This window comes from Camellia sinensis, chromosome 12 (genome assembly GCF_055761805.1).
Source record: "Camellia sinensis isolate YWXY chromosome 12, ASM5576180v1, whole genome shotgun sequence".
Classification (NCBI taxonomy): Eukaryota; Viridiplantae; Streptophyta; class Magnoliopsida; order Ericales; family Theaceae; genus Camellia; species Camellia sinensis.
In genome coordinates, this window is record NC_138972.1 from 31,382,829 (window position 1) to 31,401,631 (window position 18,803).

General features: G+C 39.1%; 1 protein-coding gene across 8 annotated transcripts in view; it reads left to right on the top strand.

Annotated features, from left to right (window-relative positions):
- LOC114263496 (uncharacterized) overlaps window positions 1–18,803 on the top strand; it is a 70,077-nt gene continuing 51,274 nt past the window's right edge. For 2 of the 8 annotated variants that reach the window (XM_082898279.1, XM_082898280.1), the window contains exons 1-4: window positions 6–436; window positions 635–735; window positions 1,205–1,415; window positions 14,532–14,613. In XM_082898279.1, coding sequence (XP_082754405.1) covers window positions 256–436; window positions 635–735; window positions 1,205–1,415; window positions 14,532–14,613 — 575 coding nt within the window. In that variant the 5' untranslated portion in view covers window positions 6–255. Of the gene's footprint in view, window positions 437–634; window positions 736–1,204; window positions 1,416–14,531; window positions 14,614–18,803 lie in introns of all 8 variants that reach the window. The other 6 variants (XM_082898278.1, XM_082898284.1, XM_082898277.1 and 3 more) reach the window with 5 other exon arrangements.

The window sequence follows — 18,803 nt, forward strand, 5'->3', positions numbered from 1 at the left end:
AATTTGGAAAAATCCCCATAAAACAAGTTCGGTTTGCACCGGCATGTGGTATGGAAAGCTTACGACTTGCCAGAATAAAAACCCTACCCTAGTTTCAACCAGTTTTGACTGCTTGCCTTGCTTTCGTTAGTTTCAAATTTCAATTAATCTATCCCCTGCTGTTGCTGTTGTTCCAATATATCCCAATCTGACTCGATTAGCTTCGAATTGAACCCCCTAAAGCTAGGGTTGATCGATTCCAGACTGTTCTCACCAATGGAAGACGAGCAGGTTCTCTGGCCATCAACAGACTCCAACTCCAACTCCAACTCCAACTCCAACTCGATGGTATCAGCGACGCTTGGTCGAGTGATGAGCACTCTGCTCAGTGCCCGTCCCAAGAAGCTTCAAGACGCTATTTCTCGACTCCACTCTCCTCCCAAAAGAGGCTCATTTGGTACGTTTTTCAAAGCCAAAACATTTCAGAGAGAGAGAGAGCGCGAGACAGCAAATAATCTTGAGTGATCTTTACAACTTTTGAAGAAAGACAAGTTTACTGAAATTTGGACAGACAATTATTAAAACTTTGAATTTGTTCTTGTATGTTATTCAAGTTATGAAATAATCTTAACTTGGTATTATTGCATTATTGCAGTTACTTTGGAAGAATCACTGTGGATTCTTCACACCTACGTTAGAGAAGCAGCTCAGAGGGAGGAGTCTTTGGATGAAATCCTCGTTCCCATTACTCAGCATGTACATCAACTTTCAGAATTCATTCTTTTTTGTCCTTTCTATTTCAAGTTAATTAAATATCAAGAAGAAAATTTAATTTCATATTACCATTTTAATGGCGTGATGGAATTCTGAAAAAAAAAAAAAAAAAACCCATTTCTCATTTCAATTTAAAAGTCATTTTAATTGATGTACTATACCAATATAATTTGGAAATTTCTTTTTATCCTTTTGCATTGCTGTGAACTCTCTCTCTCTCTCTCTCTCTCCCTTTTTCCTTGTCTCTTTCTCTGGGTTTATGGGGATTAAAATTTCTACTCCGTCACAGCACTGCACCCATTCTTTTCCCAATCCTTTTACCTGTTGCAAGTCCCTCCCTTCTTTATTCACTCGTAGTTTATGCCTATTTGTTTTTAATAATATCAGTTTCTTTAAATTTTGTTTATAATTTGTCATTGATATCCTCTTTTGTTTTTTAATTTTTCCCCAGTCATTGAAACACAAGGAATCAAAGCATGGTAACCAAGCAATGATACTTTTTAATTGGCTTTTTCAAGATGAAATTATTTTCCAAGCTCTTGCAACAAATCTTGCCGGCATCATAAGAAGGAAAGACGACCGGTATATTGCCCTTGGCTGGTGTATACTTGTGCGTGGTCTTGTAGAGTATGAGATTTCCATGAAACAATTTATAAATAATGGTAACATGACAAGCTCCTTTTTTTTCTCCCCCCTCTATATTTGTATAATTGATGTGGCTGAAAGTTTCTAATTCTTGAGATCGTTGATGTACGATTGTTTTTATTTCATGCAATAAGGATATCCTTTCTTAAGATGTGCATGGAAGGTGTTTGGGTGGGGACAACCCTCCTCCCACCTTTTTATGAATCAAACCTAGGCAAATGCCACAAACCCTCCATAGGGAGAATGAGGTGGGGCTGCTGGCCTTAATTAACTGCATGTGGAATAATTATTTGAACTTGATCACTTACTATATATGTATATGTTGTGGTTTCACTTGAATTATTGCCGATGTTAATATAAGATTCATGCAGCCAACCCCATGGCTGGTTGAGTTGAGTTGTCATCATCATCATCATAATAGTATATTTGATCTAGATCAGTAAATGTATGTAGCAATGTTATACAAAATAATGTTAGATTTGGAGTGGGGTGTGCATGTGGTGGGGTAGGGGTGTTTAATTGAGATGCGGGGGTGGTTTAAGTGGCAATGTGGGGCTGATTTTGCTGGCAGCCGCTTTGGGTTTGTGGTGGTGGCTTGGGTGCTGATGCTGGTGGACTAGTGGATGGGTTTTGTGAATGTAATTACTCTCTCTCTCTCTCTCTCTCCATATATATGTACTCTGAGTGTTCTGAGCGTTGTGGTTTTTAGTTTTGGTGGCAATTATTGGTTTGATGGGTGTGGCAGTGGAGGGTAGAGGTAGTGGATTGCTGGACCCGGGCAAGAGATGGAGAGGCATGGATAGTGGAGTGTTGTGGTGGTAATGTTTCTTGGATTTGATGGTGGGGTGGAGGTGTGGTGGTTTTGTGGAGGGAGAAGAGGGCATGTGCAGTTGGCGGTTGTGATATAGTGATGGTGATGGTGATGGTGATGGTGCCTGAGTTTGGGGGTGGGGTGGAGTGAGGTGTATGCACAAGGTAGAGGTGGTACAAGTTGGTTGGGAATGTTTAGCAGAGGTTTATGATTGTTGATGTATTCCAATTAGTTATAGACTAAGCATAGAGGTGAGGGAGAAAAACCAGTGGGTTAGGGGTTTTCTGGTAGTTGAGTTAGTGATGGTGGGGTCACTATGGTGTTTGTGTGGCAAGTTTGTGGACAAGTTGGAAGGGAGGGGGGTGGGGATCATAAGATGATGGTAGGAGGTTGATGAATGAGTATGACGTGGTGTGGTCAATCTTGTAGTTTTTAAAATGCTCTATTATGTCAAAATATGGTGGGAAGATATCAGTATGTATTTTTAGTTATAGTTTGTATAATGTCGATAAATTAGTTATAGTATAGCATACATCTAAGGCCAATTCTTTTTTGAAAATTCCTTGGATTGCCTTGGGGCCTATTTGGTCAATACAAAGTGAAATTTCCGTAAGCTAAGTGGGTGAGATTTCCATGGATTTTCCAAAGTGATTATACATACAAAAAGTCAAATTGTGTAAGTGCTCAATTGGGAAAATTTAAAGCTTAAGGGGCAAAGTGAGAATCGGTCAATATATTAAGTGATATTTACCCTTTAGATTATTAGAATTTATGCTCTTTTGTTTATGTACTTTGTTTTTCATAATTGGGTAGTGTCTATTAAATTTGGATTGTTTTGTTTTTTTAGCTTTGTGATTTATCAATCATTGTCAATAGAAAGACGGGGAAAACCTTTAGGGCATCTCGAGGTCTGAGATAAGTTGACCCATTGTCTTCTTCTTCATCTTTTTTTTTTGTCTCCCTGTTTATCTTGGTGGTAGATGTGATAGAGCTAGGGAGGTTGGATTAGTTGATAGGTTTGTTATTGGATGGACAAGATTTGCATGCCTCATTTACAGTATGTAGGTGATACAATTATTTATTATTGGAATGAATCCTTTTACCCTCTTCACACCCTTCTCAAAGAAAATCTCTTATCAATTTCTCAATATTCCTCACAATGCTAATCGGAATTTTGAATAGGGGAAAGAAATAGGAACAGAGCCTAATACAGATTGTACCAGAGTATATCGTCTCCTTCTACACAACAAAGCTCGCTTCCATCTCTCCAATCTTTTCCCAATTTTGACAAGAATAGGCTCCCAAAAGGACGTCAATTCAGGATCTCCTCCCATGGAAGCCTCAAGTATTTGAGAGGAAAGGATTCAATGGAACATCCCAACATATCCCCCACCCTTTGCACATACTTATCTCCCAGATTAATACCCACAACACTACTTTTGCTATGATTGACCTTGAGACCCGATACAATTTCAAAAATTCTCAAAATCTTTAGCAAACTACTTACTTTACTTTCCTCCTCTGATGAGAAAAATATAGTATCATTCGCAAATTGCAAATGAGTGACTCCAATCCTATCTCTTCACACCACAAAACCCTCAATGACACCACATCCTTATCCCTAGCTTTGTCAATAATCCGACCCAACACATCAGCGACTAGAATAAACAAAAATGGTGATAAAGGATCCCCAGCCTTGCCATTCACAATGACTGACATAGTGCATGACGACAAGCACCCCCAAATCCACCTCTCCACCTGGATTCAAACCCTTTCCTTTCCAAAACGAAATCCACAAAGCCCGAATCAACTTGGTCATATGCTTTTTCAAAATTAACCTTAAAAACAACACCCTCCTCATGTAATCCCCTATACTCCTTAACTACCTCATTTGCCACTAAGACAACATCCAATATCTGCCTTCCCTACACGAAGGCACCGTGTGTAGAAGAAATGGTTTCCCCAAGGACCACCCAAAGTCTCTTAGAAAGCACCTTTGTTAGAATTTTGTAGAGTGATGTAACAAACTCTTGGCCCTGCCTCTTGCCTTATATCCAGAAACAACTCCTCTCACCCTAAAGTATAAAGAAATCTGTCCAACCTACAGCACATAAGATTCTCCTGAAGATTAGGCCACGTGAACCGAGCATTACTTATGGGAAGATCAATCAAATCACACGCCCTTATAAAAGAATCAAAGTCCCACATACTCCTATTTGTGGAAACCCTATTGAGTTTTTCCGAACTAAGTCGAACCACATTGAAATCCCCACCCACACACCAATTAGGAGAACACAGCCCAAATAAACCCGACAACTCCTCCCATCGTGCTTGACAACTACTAGGCTTGTTGGGACCATAAACCCCTGTCAACCAACATTTCTTGTTATCCCAGTTCCCAAATCTAATGGACAATGAAGAAACCCCAACAACTATCTCACATTCCAATACAACTATTTTGTATCATATAATCAAAATTCCTCGCGATCTCCCACTAGAAGGTAAAACAACCCATCTCTTAAACCGGGTTCTCCAAACACTCCTAATGAACAATCCTCATTCGTCGTCTATTGAAACATCAGTATATATGGTTGATGAACTTTCAAAAACTCTTTAATTACTTACTATCCTTTTCCTACGGGACTGCAGCCCTCTTAACATTCCAATTCAAAATTTTCATCGACAACCAGCATCACCCCTTGTCTCTTCCCCAGACCCTCATAATTGATGCCACTTTCAAGATTCCTTAGTTTCCTCATCCCTTTTCTAAGCCCCAAACTTCTATGACTACTACCCCCTGAGATGCAAACCCCACACTCCTAGACCTAGGCTTCATTCCATTGTTCCTAACTAGTGACAGACCAAGAGTGTCAAGCAATTGTACAAAGTGAGGCACTTTTCCCTCCTCCAAAGGGAAAGGCACATACTTGCTCATTTTCCTCAACCACATCTCAGATTCATCACCACCATTCCCAAGAACATTGCTTTTCTGAAGCCTATGATTAGTAGACACTTCCATTGGAAGATCATTCCTATGGTTATCCATGTTAATCGCCTGTGGGTTCGACCCATCACTAGTAGAGGACCTACTTGCAGATAACTGAAGAAAATTATCATTCTTTGTAGAAAACACTCTACTAGGATGTAAGAAAAAAGGACCCAAGAACTGACTCAGATTGAATACACTAAAGATGATTAGGAAGTGAAGAGTTCATATTGTCGCTGTCAAAAGAGTCAGCATACTTTTTCACAAGAGTCAAAGACTTTCTCACCCTTAGGCCTCACAGTGTGCTTAGAACTGGAAGAATGTGAATCTTAAACCTTTTCTCTGCATGCTCAATCTTTTCAGAGTTGAAGGCCTTCTCACTGTCTAGGACCTCAGTGAATCTTGCGCAAGAAGGTGGCAGAATCTCATCATCCTAGAAAAGCCAATTCAATTTGGGATCAAAATCCTCCTCTAACAGTTAGTTATTATCATCTTCATCTTTTGGAAATGTTGACTCGTCTGAGCTGTAAATTGACCTGTAGCCTTCAAGAGCTTGTAACGCCTCATGGGTATTGTACTTTCCTTCCTCCACATCCTCCACTAGCTGATCTCTCCCAATGACCTCATCATCGAGTATCGCAGCCTCTCCTCCTACCTCATGCTCAACCATCAATATTCCGCATAACAGAGCATCATCCTTTGATCTGTCGACAATGTTTGCTAAGCCCAAATGAATTTCAGATTCGTTGAGGACTGATTTTGGGACCTCAGAGATCTTTTGCCTATCACCCAGTGCTTCGCTAGGCCTCGCACCACCCATCGACCTTCTTCTTCCTCCATCAAGTGTATCAGGCGAACAAGAAGCCCTAATCTGTGAAATATCATGATCTGCCATTACCCCTTTGGATGAAAGCCTGGGTTTGAGAAGATTGACCCTCTTGTCTTAATAATGGGCCATTGTGCTAATCCCCTTCTTCTATAATAACAATGGGCTCATTTCTAATCTTGGCCCAACTTCTAACTCTGGCCCCTTTGCAAAGCCATGGGCTGAAAATTTGCCAAGCCCATTTGACGTTCAAAGATCATTTGGGCTCTGACTGTGAAACTTATTTAGCCCAATAAAATCCTTGTCCTCCCTTCTAACGTCTTCCGCATTCTCAGATAACATCTCGTTTGATTCAAGTTCCTTCGACACCTCGATTCCATCTCCATCTCTGATCCTTTGACATCCTACTGTTTCCCTTTATTGTATATGCTGCGTGTCCTGCCCATCTCCTCCAGCGTTTCGTCTTCCCCACCTCCACTGTTGGATCTGCCTGAGAAATCTTGCCGGAAAATCCATTGCCCATCTTCCTAACAGATCTTGACAATGGCTTAATGCGAATTTGAATAGAGATCCCAGCAATCTCCAACTCCATTCTTGCTGGCAAAAAGCCACAATCAGAGCCTCTTGCCTTCAGTCTTGCTTCAAACAGGTTATCAAATGTTTTGGTTCTTCGATCAATCTCCAGTAAACGTCCACACTTTTTTCCAATCAACTTGAAAGTCACTTGATTCCACAAATTGAAGGGTAGATCACAAACAGCAATCCAACCTGCATACGATGCAATAACCTCCGAAGAACTGTGCTTATCTCCCATCCATTTCTCCACTGTCACTACAATTCCTTCATCAAAGAAGTGCTAACCATATTGGCCAAAGGATTCCGCCTCCTCACTGTTTTTAGCAAAGAACATAGCTCGGTTTAACTTGAACGGACAAAGAACAATAATTTGCTGAAGATATTTGCTCACTTCCTTCTCAATTTGATCCCAGCTGATGAAAAAATCACTTCTAGTATAGATCACAACTTGACCCATATCCAAATCATTAGATAATCTCTTGTTTTGATGATTCAGCTCTGAATAAGTCAACGTACTCTGTTTATCCGTGATTCCTGACATTCATCCTGATCAACATGAGAAGAACTTCTTTGAGCCCCATTCATCAAACTCCCTCTCTGACTCTCCCCTTCCCTAAGCATTTTCCTCATATCCCCCTCCGTCGTCTTATCATTGAAATCTCTATTAATAATTCTTCCAAGCATCTGAACAGTTTCTTCCCAACTAGAACCATTAATTCCTGCTGGAATCACTATGTTACTGCATTTTCCCCCTGAATTCCATTTTGATAACTCTATGAAGATTCCTCTCTTGTTGCTGAACCTCTGTAAACAAAATACTGTTGATTTGCTACTGTATTTGCCGAAAAATCTTTCATCCTTGATTTTCCCCCATTCTTCTCTCAGAGATTGCATTGCCCAAAAAACTCCTCCTAGATCAATCTTCAAAGAGAAACTTCATATTCGGTTCCTTTCAATGATCTCTACTAGCTCCCCTCTTGACGCTTCATCAATCTGAATGATAATAATCTTGTGCTCAATTTTCACCTCCGAGTAATTTCCCCTGTAAACTCCCATCCTAGGGAACTCTGATAAAAGAATGGCACCTGCCTTGTGGCAGCTGTGGCAAGTGTGGTGTTTTGATACCATGTTAAGTCACCAATTATTCCAAAATCTTAAGCTGTTAGGAAATGGGCCAATAACGTATATCAAGCTATCCAATAATTTGGTTGGAAAGGAATGCAAGGATATTTAAGGACAAGTTTGTTGGCACAAAGCCATTGTAGGATAGAGTGTGTTACTTGGCATCATTTTGGGCTTCAGTTTCACTTGCGTTGAAAGGATTCCATGCCTTTTGATATACAGAGATTGGAGAGCTATTTGTGATGCCTGGTTTGTTTATTTGTTAGGCTTGGTGGTGTTTTTTTAATTTATTTTTATGTGAAGAGGACTGTAATAATATTCCTTTTGTTGTCGATCAAAACAAAAATAAAAATGTGTGGAGTGTTAACATCACTAATTGGCAAGATGTTTGCACATGGCTGGCTTAGTGAGACAGCACGTGGTCTTGTGAGGTCTTGACACGAGCAAGAGGATACCGGGGTAGGGTCTTTTTATTATATAATCCTAACTTGAAAGATGAGGGTTGTCTGGATCAGAGGAAAAAATTAGGTAGCGGTTGGTAGAGTTTTCTAAATATGATTTGAGAATAGAATTGCATTTTGAATTTGTGAGTTTTGGAATTATGATTTGAGTGTGGAAAATTTGTTTGATTATGAGTTTTGAATTGAGTTTTGGAGGGAGTTTTGAGTTTTTGAAATTAGAAAAGTTATTTGATTAAAAAACTTACAACTCATAACTAAACACACAACCAAAATTTCTATTCAAAGCTCATATAAAAATTTTAAAAATTCCGAAATTATCTTTTATTTACAATATAAAAATAATAGGTGCCAAAAAAAAAAAAAAAAAAAAAACCGAACATCGTTCTGGTTAATCGGTCGGACGTCCAGGTTAAGCCAAATTTTCCCACCTTGGAAAGGAGTTTTCAAAAGTGGGTGTAGAATTATAATTTGAAAGTTCAAAACAAACATCACACTCAAATCAGTGGGTGGAAATGTGTTAGGAACATAACAAAACACAGCCTTAATGTTGCTGCTTTCTTTCTCTTGCTCCCTCAATGTCACATTCTCTTCTCTTTTGTCCTTTTCTTTTCTTGAGCTTTTGCACATTTCTGCCTCTTTTTCCTCCTCCCTCTCCTACTTGATCATCAGAGCGAACATATGGTGTCATAAGTCGTTGATGCAACAACAAATCTCATATAAAATGACAATCAATTTCAATATGCTTTGTACACTCATGAAACACGGTGTTATTAGCAATGAAAATAGCAGCTTGATTGTCACAGCTCTTGCTCATAGGAGTTGGAACATGAATACCAAAATCTTGCAGAAGAGAACAAACCCATAACATCTTAGAAGTGGTATGTGCCATAGCATGACGCTCAGCTTCAACACTTGAACAAGCAACAACTGGCTGTTTCTTGCCACGCCAAGTAACAAGATTACCTCCAACAAGCTGCAATATCCAAATGTAGAACGACGGTTAGTCTAACTGATGGCCCAATTAGCATCACTAATGCTAGTGTTAGTCAAGGAAGAAGGATAATAAATTAGCCTCGACCTAGAGCACGTTTGAGATAATGCAAGATATGACACACACCATCAAAATGTGGTTGACGAGGGGCATGCATAGTAAGATAAATCAACTTCCCAACTAAATGACAAATACCGACCAATATCAAGAAACAACTCTCTAGTCTCACCATCAAGTTTAACCGAGTCCATAAGAGTATATCACTAGGACGAGTGCCCCGAAGACCAACCTTAACAAAAAGATCAAGAACATACTTGCGTTGAGAAAGAAACAAACCCCGTCCCAATCCCAAGAAAATGTTGCAGATTACCCAAGTCCTTTGTGTGAAATTGCTTACCCAAATAAAGCTTCAGATCAGCAATACCGGCGGAGTCACTGTTAGAGATGATGATGTTGCCTACATAAACAATGAGAACAATAACCCTAGTAGATGAGTTGCGAATAAAACAGAGTGATCAGAAGTGGAACGGTGGAAACCATATGCAAGCACAACGGTACTGAAGCGATCAAACCAAGCACGAGGAGATTGTTTGAGACCATACAAAACCTTCCGTAATTGACAGACCATATGCACATGACTAGGAACAACATAGTCAGGGGGCTGATCCATATAGACATCCTCGTTGAGATCGCCATGAAGAAAGGCATACTTTATGTCAAGCTAATATAAAGGCTAAGACTGACTAACTACAACAGAGAGAAGAATCCTAATAGAATTAAGGCGAGCCACAGGGGAGGTATCAAGATAATCAATGCCATAGGTTTAAGTATAACCTTTGGCCACGAGACGGGCTTTAAGCTGCTCAACAGTACCATCAAGAAGATACTTAACAGTCTAAATCCAATGATAACCAATAACAAGTTTCCTAGAAGGAATAGGTGTAAGTTCCCAAGTCTGATTCTAATGAAGAGCACTCATTTTCTCATCCATAGTATGTTTCCAACCCGACATCGATATAGCCGGTTGATGAGATGGAATAGAAAGATGAGACAAGTTATATGCAAAAGAGTGAAAACTAGAGGAAAGACGAGCATAAGAAACAAAATTAGAAATAGGATGCTAAGTACAAATACGTTTATCTTGGTGCAATGCAGTAGGTAAATCATCATCAGATGGCATAGGTAGAGGAGGGGTAGGAACCTCAAATACAGAAGATGAAGTAGCTGGGCCATAAGAAACCAGTCAACGGGCTTGGGACCACTGATAAACCTGTAGAGGAGATGACGGAGAAGAATCTAAACCGATGGAAGATGACGGGGGAACAAAGGGCACCGGAAGAGTAGCAGTTGGAACGGATGTCTCCTCCTCATGACAAGAGATAAGATCCCCTGACAATTGCTGACTAGGCGAGGAGAAAAAATAGGTGGATTCTAAAAAGGTAACATCGACACTAGTAAAGACTGATGAGACTAAGGGTGATAACACTGATAACCTTTCTGTGTATGGGAATAGCTGGCAAAAACACATTTTCGAGCATGGGGAGTTAATTTATACAACCTTGGATCCAGGACATGGACAAAGGCTAACCAAAAGCACGAGGATGAAGAGGAAACAGAGAACAATTGGGGTATAATTGAGAGAAGGGAGACTGATTATGTAAAACAACGGCGGGCATGCGGTTAATAAGGGAACATGCAGTAAGCACAACATCACTCTAAAATTGTTTGGGAATATGCATATTAAACATCAAGGTCTGGGCAACATCTAGCAAATGTCGGTGTTTCCGCTTAGCAACACCATTTTGCTGTGATGTATGAGCACAACTAGTTTGATGGATAATACCATGAGCATCACAAAAAACATTCACAATAGATTGCATATATTCTAAGGCATTATCAGACAAAAATATCTTAATGCATTTCCCAAACTGAGTAAATATTTCATTATAAAACTTAGAAATTATTTGGGGAAAGTCAGATTGCTGCCGTAATAAAAACAACTAAGTCATCCAAGAATAATCATCCACAAAAATAACAAAATAAAAAAAACGATTACCAGTGGGAGTGTGAGAAAGACCCCATATGTCTGTATGGACTAAATCAAATGACGTTGACACACGACTAACACTACGACTAGAAAAAGAACTACGGTGATGCTTGCCGAGTTGACATGCTTCACATTCAAGTTGAGACAAATGGCTTAAATCCAGAATAACTAACTTATGGGTGACCCATACGGAAATGCCATTGCAAGGGAGACACTGTTGCACACAGAACAACAAAACTAGAAGGAGGAGAACTAGTAGTGTCCAAAAAATATAAGCCGTTCTTCTAATGCCCCGAACCAATCATCTTCTTGGTTTGGAGGTCTTATAAAACACAAGAAGAGGGAGAAAAGGTTACAGAACAATGTAGAACTTTAGTTAATTGACTAACAGAAAGCAAATTAAAAAGAAAGGACGAAACATAAAGACTAGAGGGTAAGGAGAGAGATGAAGTGGGTTGAAGAGTGCCTTGGTCACTAACAGGTTGGGAGGATCCATCAGCGAGTATAATATTACGGGTAATAGGACGAAGAGTATGAAAAAGAGAGGAATTACCAGAAATATTAGAACTAGTGCCGAAGTCTAAAAGTCAAGGTTAAGGGGATTGAGCCATACATGCAATATTACCTGAGCTAGCTAAGGTAGCAGTAGAAGATGAAGGAATAGTAGTACGAGAATTGACTAGCTCTATCTCAGTAAGCTTACTAATCTAGGTGGTGAGTGCATCATTAGAATCAGTTAGGGAAGCACTTAGTCCAGAGGGAACTAAAGTTGACGGAGAGGATGAAGCATCCATAACCTGATTCATATGATCAGGTTTACCATACTTCTGCCAACACAGAGGTTTAGAATGACCCAAGGAACCACAATGAGTACATTTTCGATCACCACGAGATACAACACCAGTACCACGTCCACTGCCACCATGAGAATCATGAGAATAACGACCACCACGAGAACCACGTGAACCAGTATGGGATTCATGAGAACTAGTGCTGCCAGGAAAATTACCCCAAGGAGGTCATCGGTCACTACTGTTAGAGATCAAGGTAGAAAAGGACAAGGGTTAATCAGATGTGGAAGAACCCTGGCCCAAAGTAGAACGCAACAATCGAGAATAGACTTAGCAACAGAAGGTGAAGTCTCAACCCGGCAGCAACATGAAGCAAAAACAGACTCAAGGATAGCCTCCTAGGGCTATTTCGGTCCCAAGGAAGAGGTTTCAACAATCAAAAGAGTCTACTTAAGGAGCTTTATAGCAAATCAGAAATACGATACCATTAACTCGAAAATCTTTCAAAAATAGAAACTCACACCAGATGGTTTCAAAAAAATTCACAAAAATCACCATTGAGATCAGAAGAGGGAGACGACCAATAAGGGGTTACTTCGTCTGTACAGTTTGTGATGTCATGTTGTCGTCATCGTACGAAAGATGACGTCAACACGTCATTGTCACCTCAAAGGAATCGCGAGTGACTGAAGAGCATTTTGACAAGGTTGAATCGACGCTCTGATGCCATGTTGAAGCGTAAAAGTATGGAAAACTTTGATTAGGGCTAGAGAGAGAGAGAATGAACAAAGAGAAGACTGCTATTATTAAACGTATACTTCTTGGTTCCTTTGATAAACCTAAAACATCAGCAAATATATAAAATACAATACGACCAGAGTACCCTCACTCAACACAAAAAATAACATATATCACTATATATTCTAACAGTTAGGTTAGGCTGATTTGTTTGTTTCTATTTATCTAGTTGTGTGGAGCTTGTTGCATACTTAGTTGTGTGGTGCTTCAAATTGCACTCACATAAATTTCCCACCCACTTTTTGTAGCAATCTTTTCATAAATTGTGGGTTTATTAGACTACAACCAGGGATCCTTTGGAGTGAATGAGCCAATTAACAATTAAAAAAAATTCCTGACAGATGCTTTCATCAAAATCTGGGTTAATTAGGCTGTGTAAATTTTGTCAAGTATCTTTTGGCCATGTCATCCTGGATTTACCAAGCCGGCTGGTCAGAGCTTGAAATGAAGCAGGAATAATGTGGTTGTTTAATTGGGTTTTAATTTGGCCAACAATTTGTGTCTTACTTCTGCGATCTGTTAATTGTTAATTGCAATTATTGTATTATCACCAGTTGGTATTTGGATGCGCTGTATAGCCTTCAGAGATATTCTAAATTTGTGATACCTGGATTTCAGTTGTTTTTTTAACACTTGCGAGTTGGAATTTTGCCACTGAAGCAGAAATGACATCTGCTTTCCCTATACTCAACCCCTGTATGTAGAGGCCTTTGTTATAGAAAGGAGTCGCTAAGGGGCGAGTAATATGTGAGCAATATGTTTGGTGTCGTTGTCAAATCTAATCCAATTTGTATTTGAACGTTGTCAGTCACCACTGTGTATTGGTTTCCATCATTCTGAGATTCACAAATTGTCAGGTCTCTGTCATTGTGAAAACATAAGTCGCCAAATGCTTTAGATATTCAATTATCATTTTTTGAGAAGTTTGATCTTCCTTCTTGTTGTTCAATATTCAAATAAGTTAATTTTGAAACAGAGCATTTCTGCGTAGTGGGCCAAATACTTGGGTTGCCTAGTGATCCCTTACCCATGACAGCTCTAGGTAAACTGGGAGTCAGGGGGTTCAGAGATAATCTCTTGTTTTATGAGTACAAGTGGCTCCCTTGGACTCGAATGTTTCATGCTTGACTGCCCAACTTTGTGTAAATGCAGCAAGCAATGGACCATTTGGAATACCTCCATGTGAATTTTTATTCATTGTTTATCTTCGGCTCTGTTGGTTTATTGTTTTTGTTCTGGAGTTTGTATGCTGTGGATGGATTTTGTTTTTGCACATTCTACTTGTTTTAAAAAATTTATTATCTAAAGAAAGAACATAAATGTGATATTGGGCTCAACTAGTTTTATTTATTTATTAATAGAATGCAACACCCTTCTGCTGACCATTGGAAAACTGCCAACCACAGTAACCATATTTTGGGCATTCTTTTTACTGAAAGGGGAGCATGAAGAGCTCTAGTTGAAAATTGAAATTTACCCTTAATAATTGTGTTTAAGCCATTTCAAACTAATGACATTTGTACTTTCAGTAGAAAGAATGGCAAAAGGGAAAAAATCCATCGTCTTCTAGTCAGTACATAGATCCGGATTTCTCAAAAGAAAATACAAATATGTTTGCGTTTCTTCTTAGTTTTTGTTATGGAATCATATTTACAGTTGGCATTCTCCCTTCTCTGCGGAAGTGTAATGGATTGTTTTTCTCCCCCCCCCCCCCCTGAATGCAGGAATAAAGGACAAGTATCGTTCATTGCTGAAATTTTTTTCATCATGTATCAGTCATCTCATATCTATTGTATGCATTGGAAGGTATGTCTTTTCACATCAAAATGTGCCAGTGGCATTTGGTAACCAAGCATTTAGCTGCAAGTTGAAGGAAACTTTTTTTTGTTTGTGTGTATTGCTTCAGTATTTGTTGCCTGCTCTGATTCACCAGTTGTTTTGAGACTGCCTTATAATTATAACTGCATTCTCTCTTTACCACGCTCAAGCTGCATGGATTCCTAATAGGTTGCCTTTAATTGAAGTTCAAAGTCTACACACTATGATTTCTATTGTTTGTTTTTCCATTTATACGATAATTTGCTTCTCATTTTGGCCTTCCCTCAATGCTTTGGTGTTTATTTTTAATTTTTTGTTTTTTTGGGGGTGGGTTGGTGGCCTTTGGGTTAGCAGTATCTGGTCATCTCTAAGTTTGAGCCATTAATATTATCTGGTGAAGTGTGAGCATGCTTGGATAAAGCATCTTGGAATTAATGACTGGGTTCCCACCTGGAGTGGGTTTATCTTGGAATTAATGACTGGGTTCCCACCTGGAATGGCCTAGTCTCAATTTGTAGATGAAGAGGGCATAAAGAGCTACAAGGATATAATTCTAAAATGGGGACAACTCTGTCTGGACTTGAAATCCATACTTTGTTGTTAAACACTAATTTAATATAAGATAATAACAAAACAATCACCTCATTCTAGATACTGTAAGGACCCATACAAGACAAGGACAGCTGTATATGTAAAATCCTTACCTACTGGTACGCACTGAATACAAGTTAATAAGAAAAGAACACCTCAAGCTAGAAATGTCAATGGGTTGCAAGCAACAATTTTAGAAATATTTTAATTTTGTTACGAAAAGATGAGTATACTTACTCTTTGATATTTACTTGCCAATATGAAAGGTATCCTTGTGATAGAGGAACACAAATATTTTTGTGTTCAAATGTATGAAGCTACGGACTTTGCAGATGCTACACACCTGGGGTATAGTGCACCACATCAATGCTTCTATTAGTCCTTCCATTCCATGATTTTGGCACTTAGCGTATGTGATATGGGATTGTTTTCGTTTCTTTGGAAGGAGGATGTGTTTAATGGTGGTGTGGAAATTCTCATTGAGGATTGATGGTGGAACATGTGAAAATTCTTGTTAGGATTGATGATGGAACATGTTTTAGACCTGTTCAATAGGAACCTGCAAATCAAGTTTCAAAATTGGGTGATATTTTTCTCGGTTTGGTTTCTTCATGATGGATGAGGGCAGGAAGTGGACTAGAAGCCTAGAATTACATTTGCTTGTGTAAGACTGTTACAGATGTTGATGGAAGGGGTCAGGATTGGGGGATTGACTGATGTTGAAGGGACTTTGTAAAGCTTGCTAAGCCATGTGATCTCATGAATGTGATGTCAAATGGGTGCCTCAATAAATACATATGAGCCAATCAGTCGTCTAAAAATCGTGCTAGTGTTCTACATCCATCACATATCATGGGACCCATTGTGCTGGAACTCTTGGATATGCGTCTAGTTTCGGTAGATTTAGGCTTTTTGGCTTAGGAAATACGAATGACGATCTTTGTTTCAGTGTTGATGAGAAATGTTCATTTCGGATTGGAAGTAAATGAGTTCATTGCTCAAGCAATTTGGATAACTCTCAATGTAAACTTTCTTGTTGCATGAGTCAGGGAGAATGTTGTGTTAACTTCTTGATGTGTTGATATCTTTGTTCTTGAGTTCTGGGTTCATCCATCCTTTATTGAAAATTTTATACAAAGTTGACTTAAATATTTCTTGACTTGTTAGTTGGTGAGACAACTCATTTTGTTGACATCTTGGTGGGATTGGCAACTTACGTTTACAAACATCACGCAGCTTATTAAATTAGTTGTTGAACATTAAGTTAGTGTGGGTGTTTGTGTTTCTGGATGAAATTTGCTGGTAGTTTTATTCTTTATTCTTAAGTAGTCATCTCTTGGCTTACTGATGATATGATACACTTGGTTCTACTATCTTGGTTAGTTAATTCTTTGACTGAGTTTATCCCTTGTCCCACCTTTCCAAGATCAAGGCAATTACTGTGGTTGTGCCTCTCCATGGCAATTGACTCGGTGTTGATCCGACCGAGTTATGCTAGGCAATATCCATCAAACGGTATCCATCGCATGATTTCCTTTGAGCAGTGTACACTGATTGGCCTTCACCGAGCTGATCAACAATCTATACTCAAGGCACCTTAGTACTACTACATCAAATCTAGGCTAGGAGTAGGGCCTATGAACCTTCATCAAGGACTTGTGGTTTGGAGTTGAGACTTGAGAGTTTAGGGATTGGTAAGGTTGCCTGCCTCACCCTCACTTGGTTGAACCTTGACTGACCATAGAGAGAGAGAGAAGAAATGTGATGATGTGACACCTCGAAGGACCCTACAATTGCAGAGCTTTGATACAACGTTTGAGGATGAACATAGCTACGTACTGCAGTCCTATGAGATGACCTCTGAGGTTTGATCATGGGCATAGTAAATAGTTGGGAAGCCTTTGGTTTGTCAAATCCAGGGGTTAATAATCCACTTGTCCGCCAACATGGTACATTGTGCTTTGGCTAAGCTGACCCCCATGACCTTCTTCATGCATGCAAAATAACACAAACATGATATCAATTATCTCCCAACAAACTAAGAAGGTCTATCTCTATTTTGTACTATCGTCACCCTCTCTTCTTCTAGAGAGCCGCCTTAGCTCTCACCAACTCCACCTCCGATGGTCCCTACCGTCTCAATGCCTACCATCTTTCCTAAAAGATCCTATGTAAGGGCCAAACATCCACACATTTGAAATATAATGGCTTTAGATTGAGCACGGAAGCACCTGAGTCGTGCTTTTGCTATATTCTTTCAATATTTAGGCTCTGTTTGGAAGGATTTTCAAATCCTAATTCTACCCACATTGTAACATCATGTTTGGATAGAGTTTTGTAATTAGTTTTCCACAACAAACACAAAACTCTGCAGAAAACTCGGTATAGCGTGATTTTCAAATTTTTTTTTTTTTTGAAATTTGGCCTAACCGGACGTCCCACCAGTCGTCCGGCCGGTTGACTGGAACAGGGGAATTTTTTTTTTTTTTTTTTTTTTTTTTTTTTTTGACATATGTTAATTTTTATATATTCGAATAAAATATATTCTGAATTTTAAATTTTTTTTTTTGTGCTTTGATAGAATTTTGAGTTATATGTTTGATTGTGAGTTGTAAGTTTTTGTATCAAATATCATACATCACATTAAAAAATAAATTTTCCACATTCAAATCATAATTCCAAAACTCACAAACTCAAAATATAACTCATACTCTCAAATCATATTTACAAAACTCTACCAAACGCAACCTTAGGCTTTTAGATTTGGTTTTGGAATCAATTTTGTTCTCGACTTAGTTTAAAATCCCTAGACTTGGACTTATCAAAAAATAAAAAATCCTAAACTTAGAATTTTCATACATTTAGGTGCTGTCTGGTAACGTGTACAATTTATTGTTTGTTATTTACAGAAATATCAAACAAAAGCATGTTAGGTAGTACACGTCTTAAAATTGTTTGGAAAGCAAGTGAAATGAGTGACTGGTGGGAAGTGGTGATTGAAGGTGTTTGTTGACAATCGTGGATTGTGGCCAGTGTGGTTTTTTACCTTGCGAAGGTGGTTATCGGAGGTTGTTGCCTACCACCGAAGGTGAGTAGCGGTAGCCAAAGGTGGTTATTGACGGTTGGTCGCCAGATGTGGTGGTTAAAAGTGGTTTCTAGCAAGAGTATTAGCGAAAGGTGGTGGTGCTTAGTAGTGGTTGGTGGTGGTTGGAGGAGGTCATCGGTGATGGTGTTGGTAATGAGCACGGTGGGTGGAGGAAGGGGAAAAAAAAACTTTTTCTAAACAAAATGAAAATACATATTGTGGGTGAGAGGGGTTAGAGGTGCTCAGTTGTGGACCTTTATGAAGATGGCAAGCACTTCAATGACTCACTATCCTTGGATCTAAAGGAGATGAAGGCCAAGGCACCCTTAGAGATAGAGAGGGTGGTAGTGAGAGACCTTGAACACTTACTATTTGTGTACAAGATAGGTTAGTGCTCTTATCTTGCTATTATTAGTTTGTGATTATGATGGTAGTGTTGATTTGTTGTGGTTGTGTTCATGATACCGTTATATATACTCTAGGAGTGTTGATGCTCAAGGAA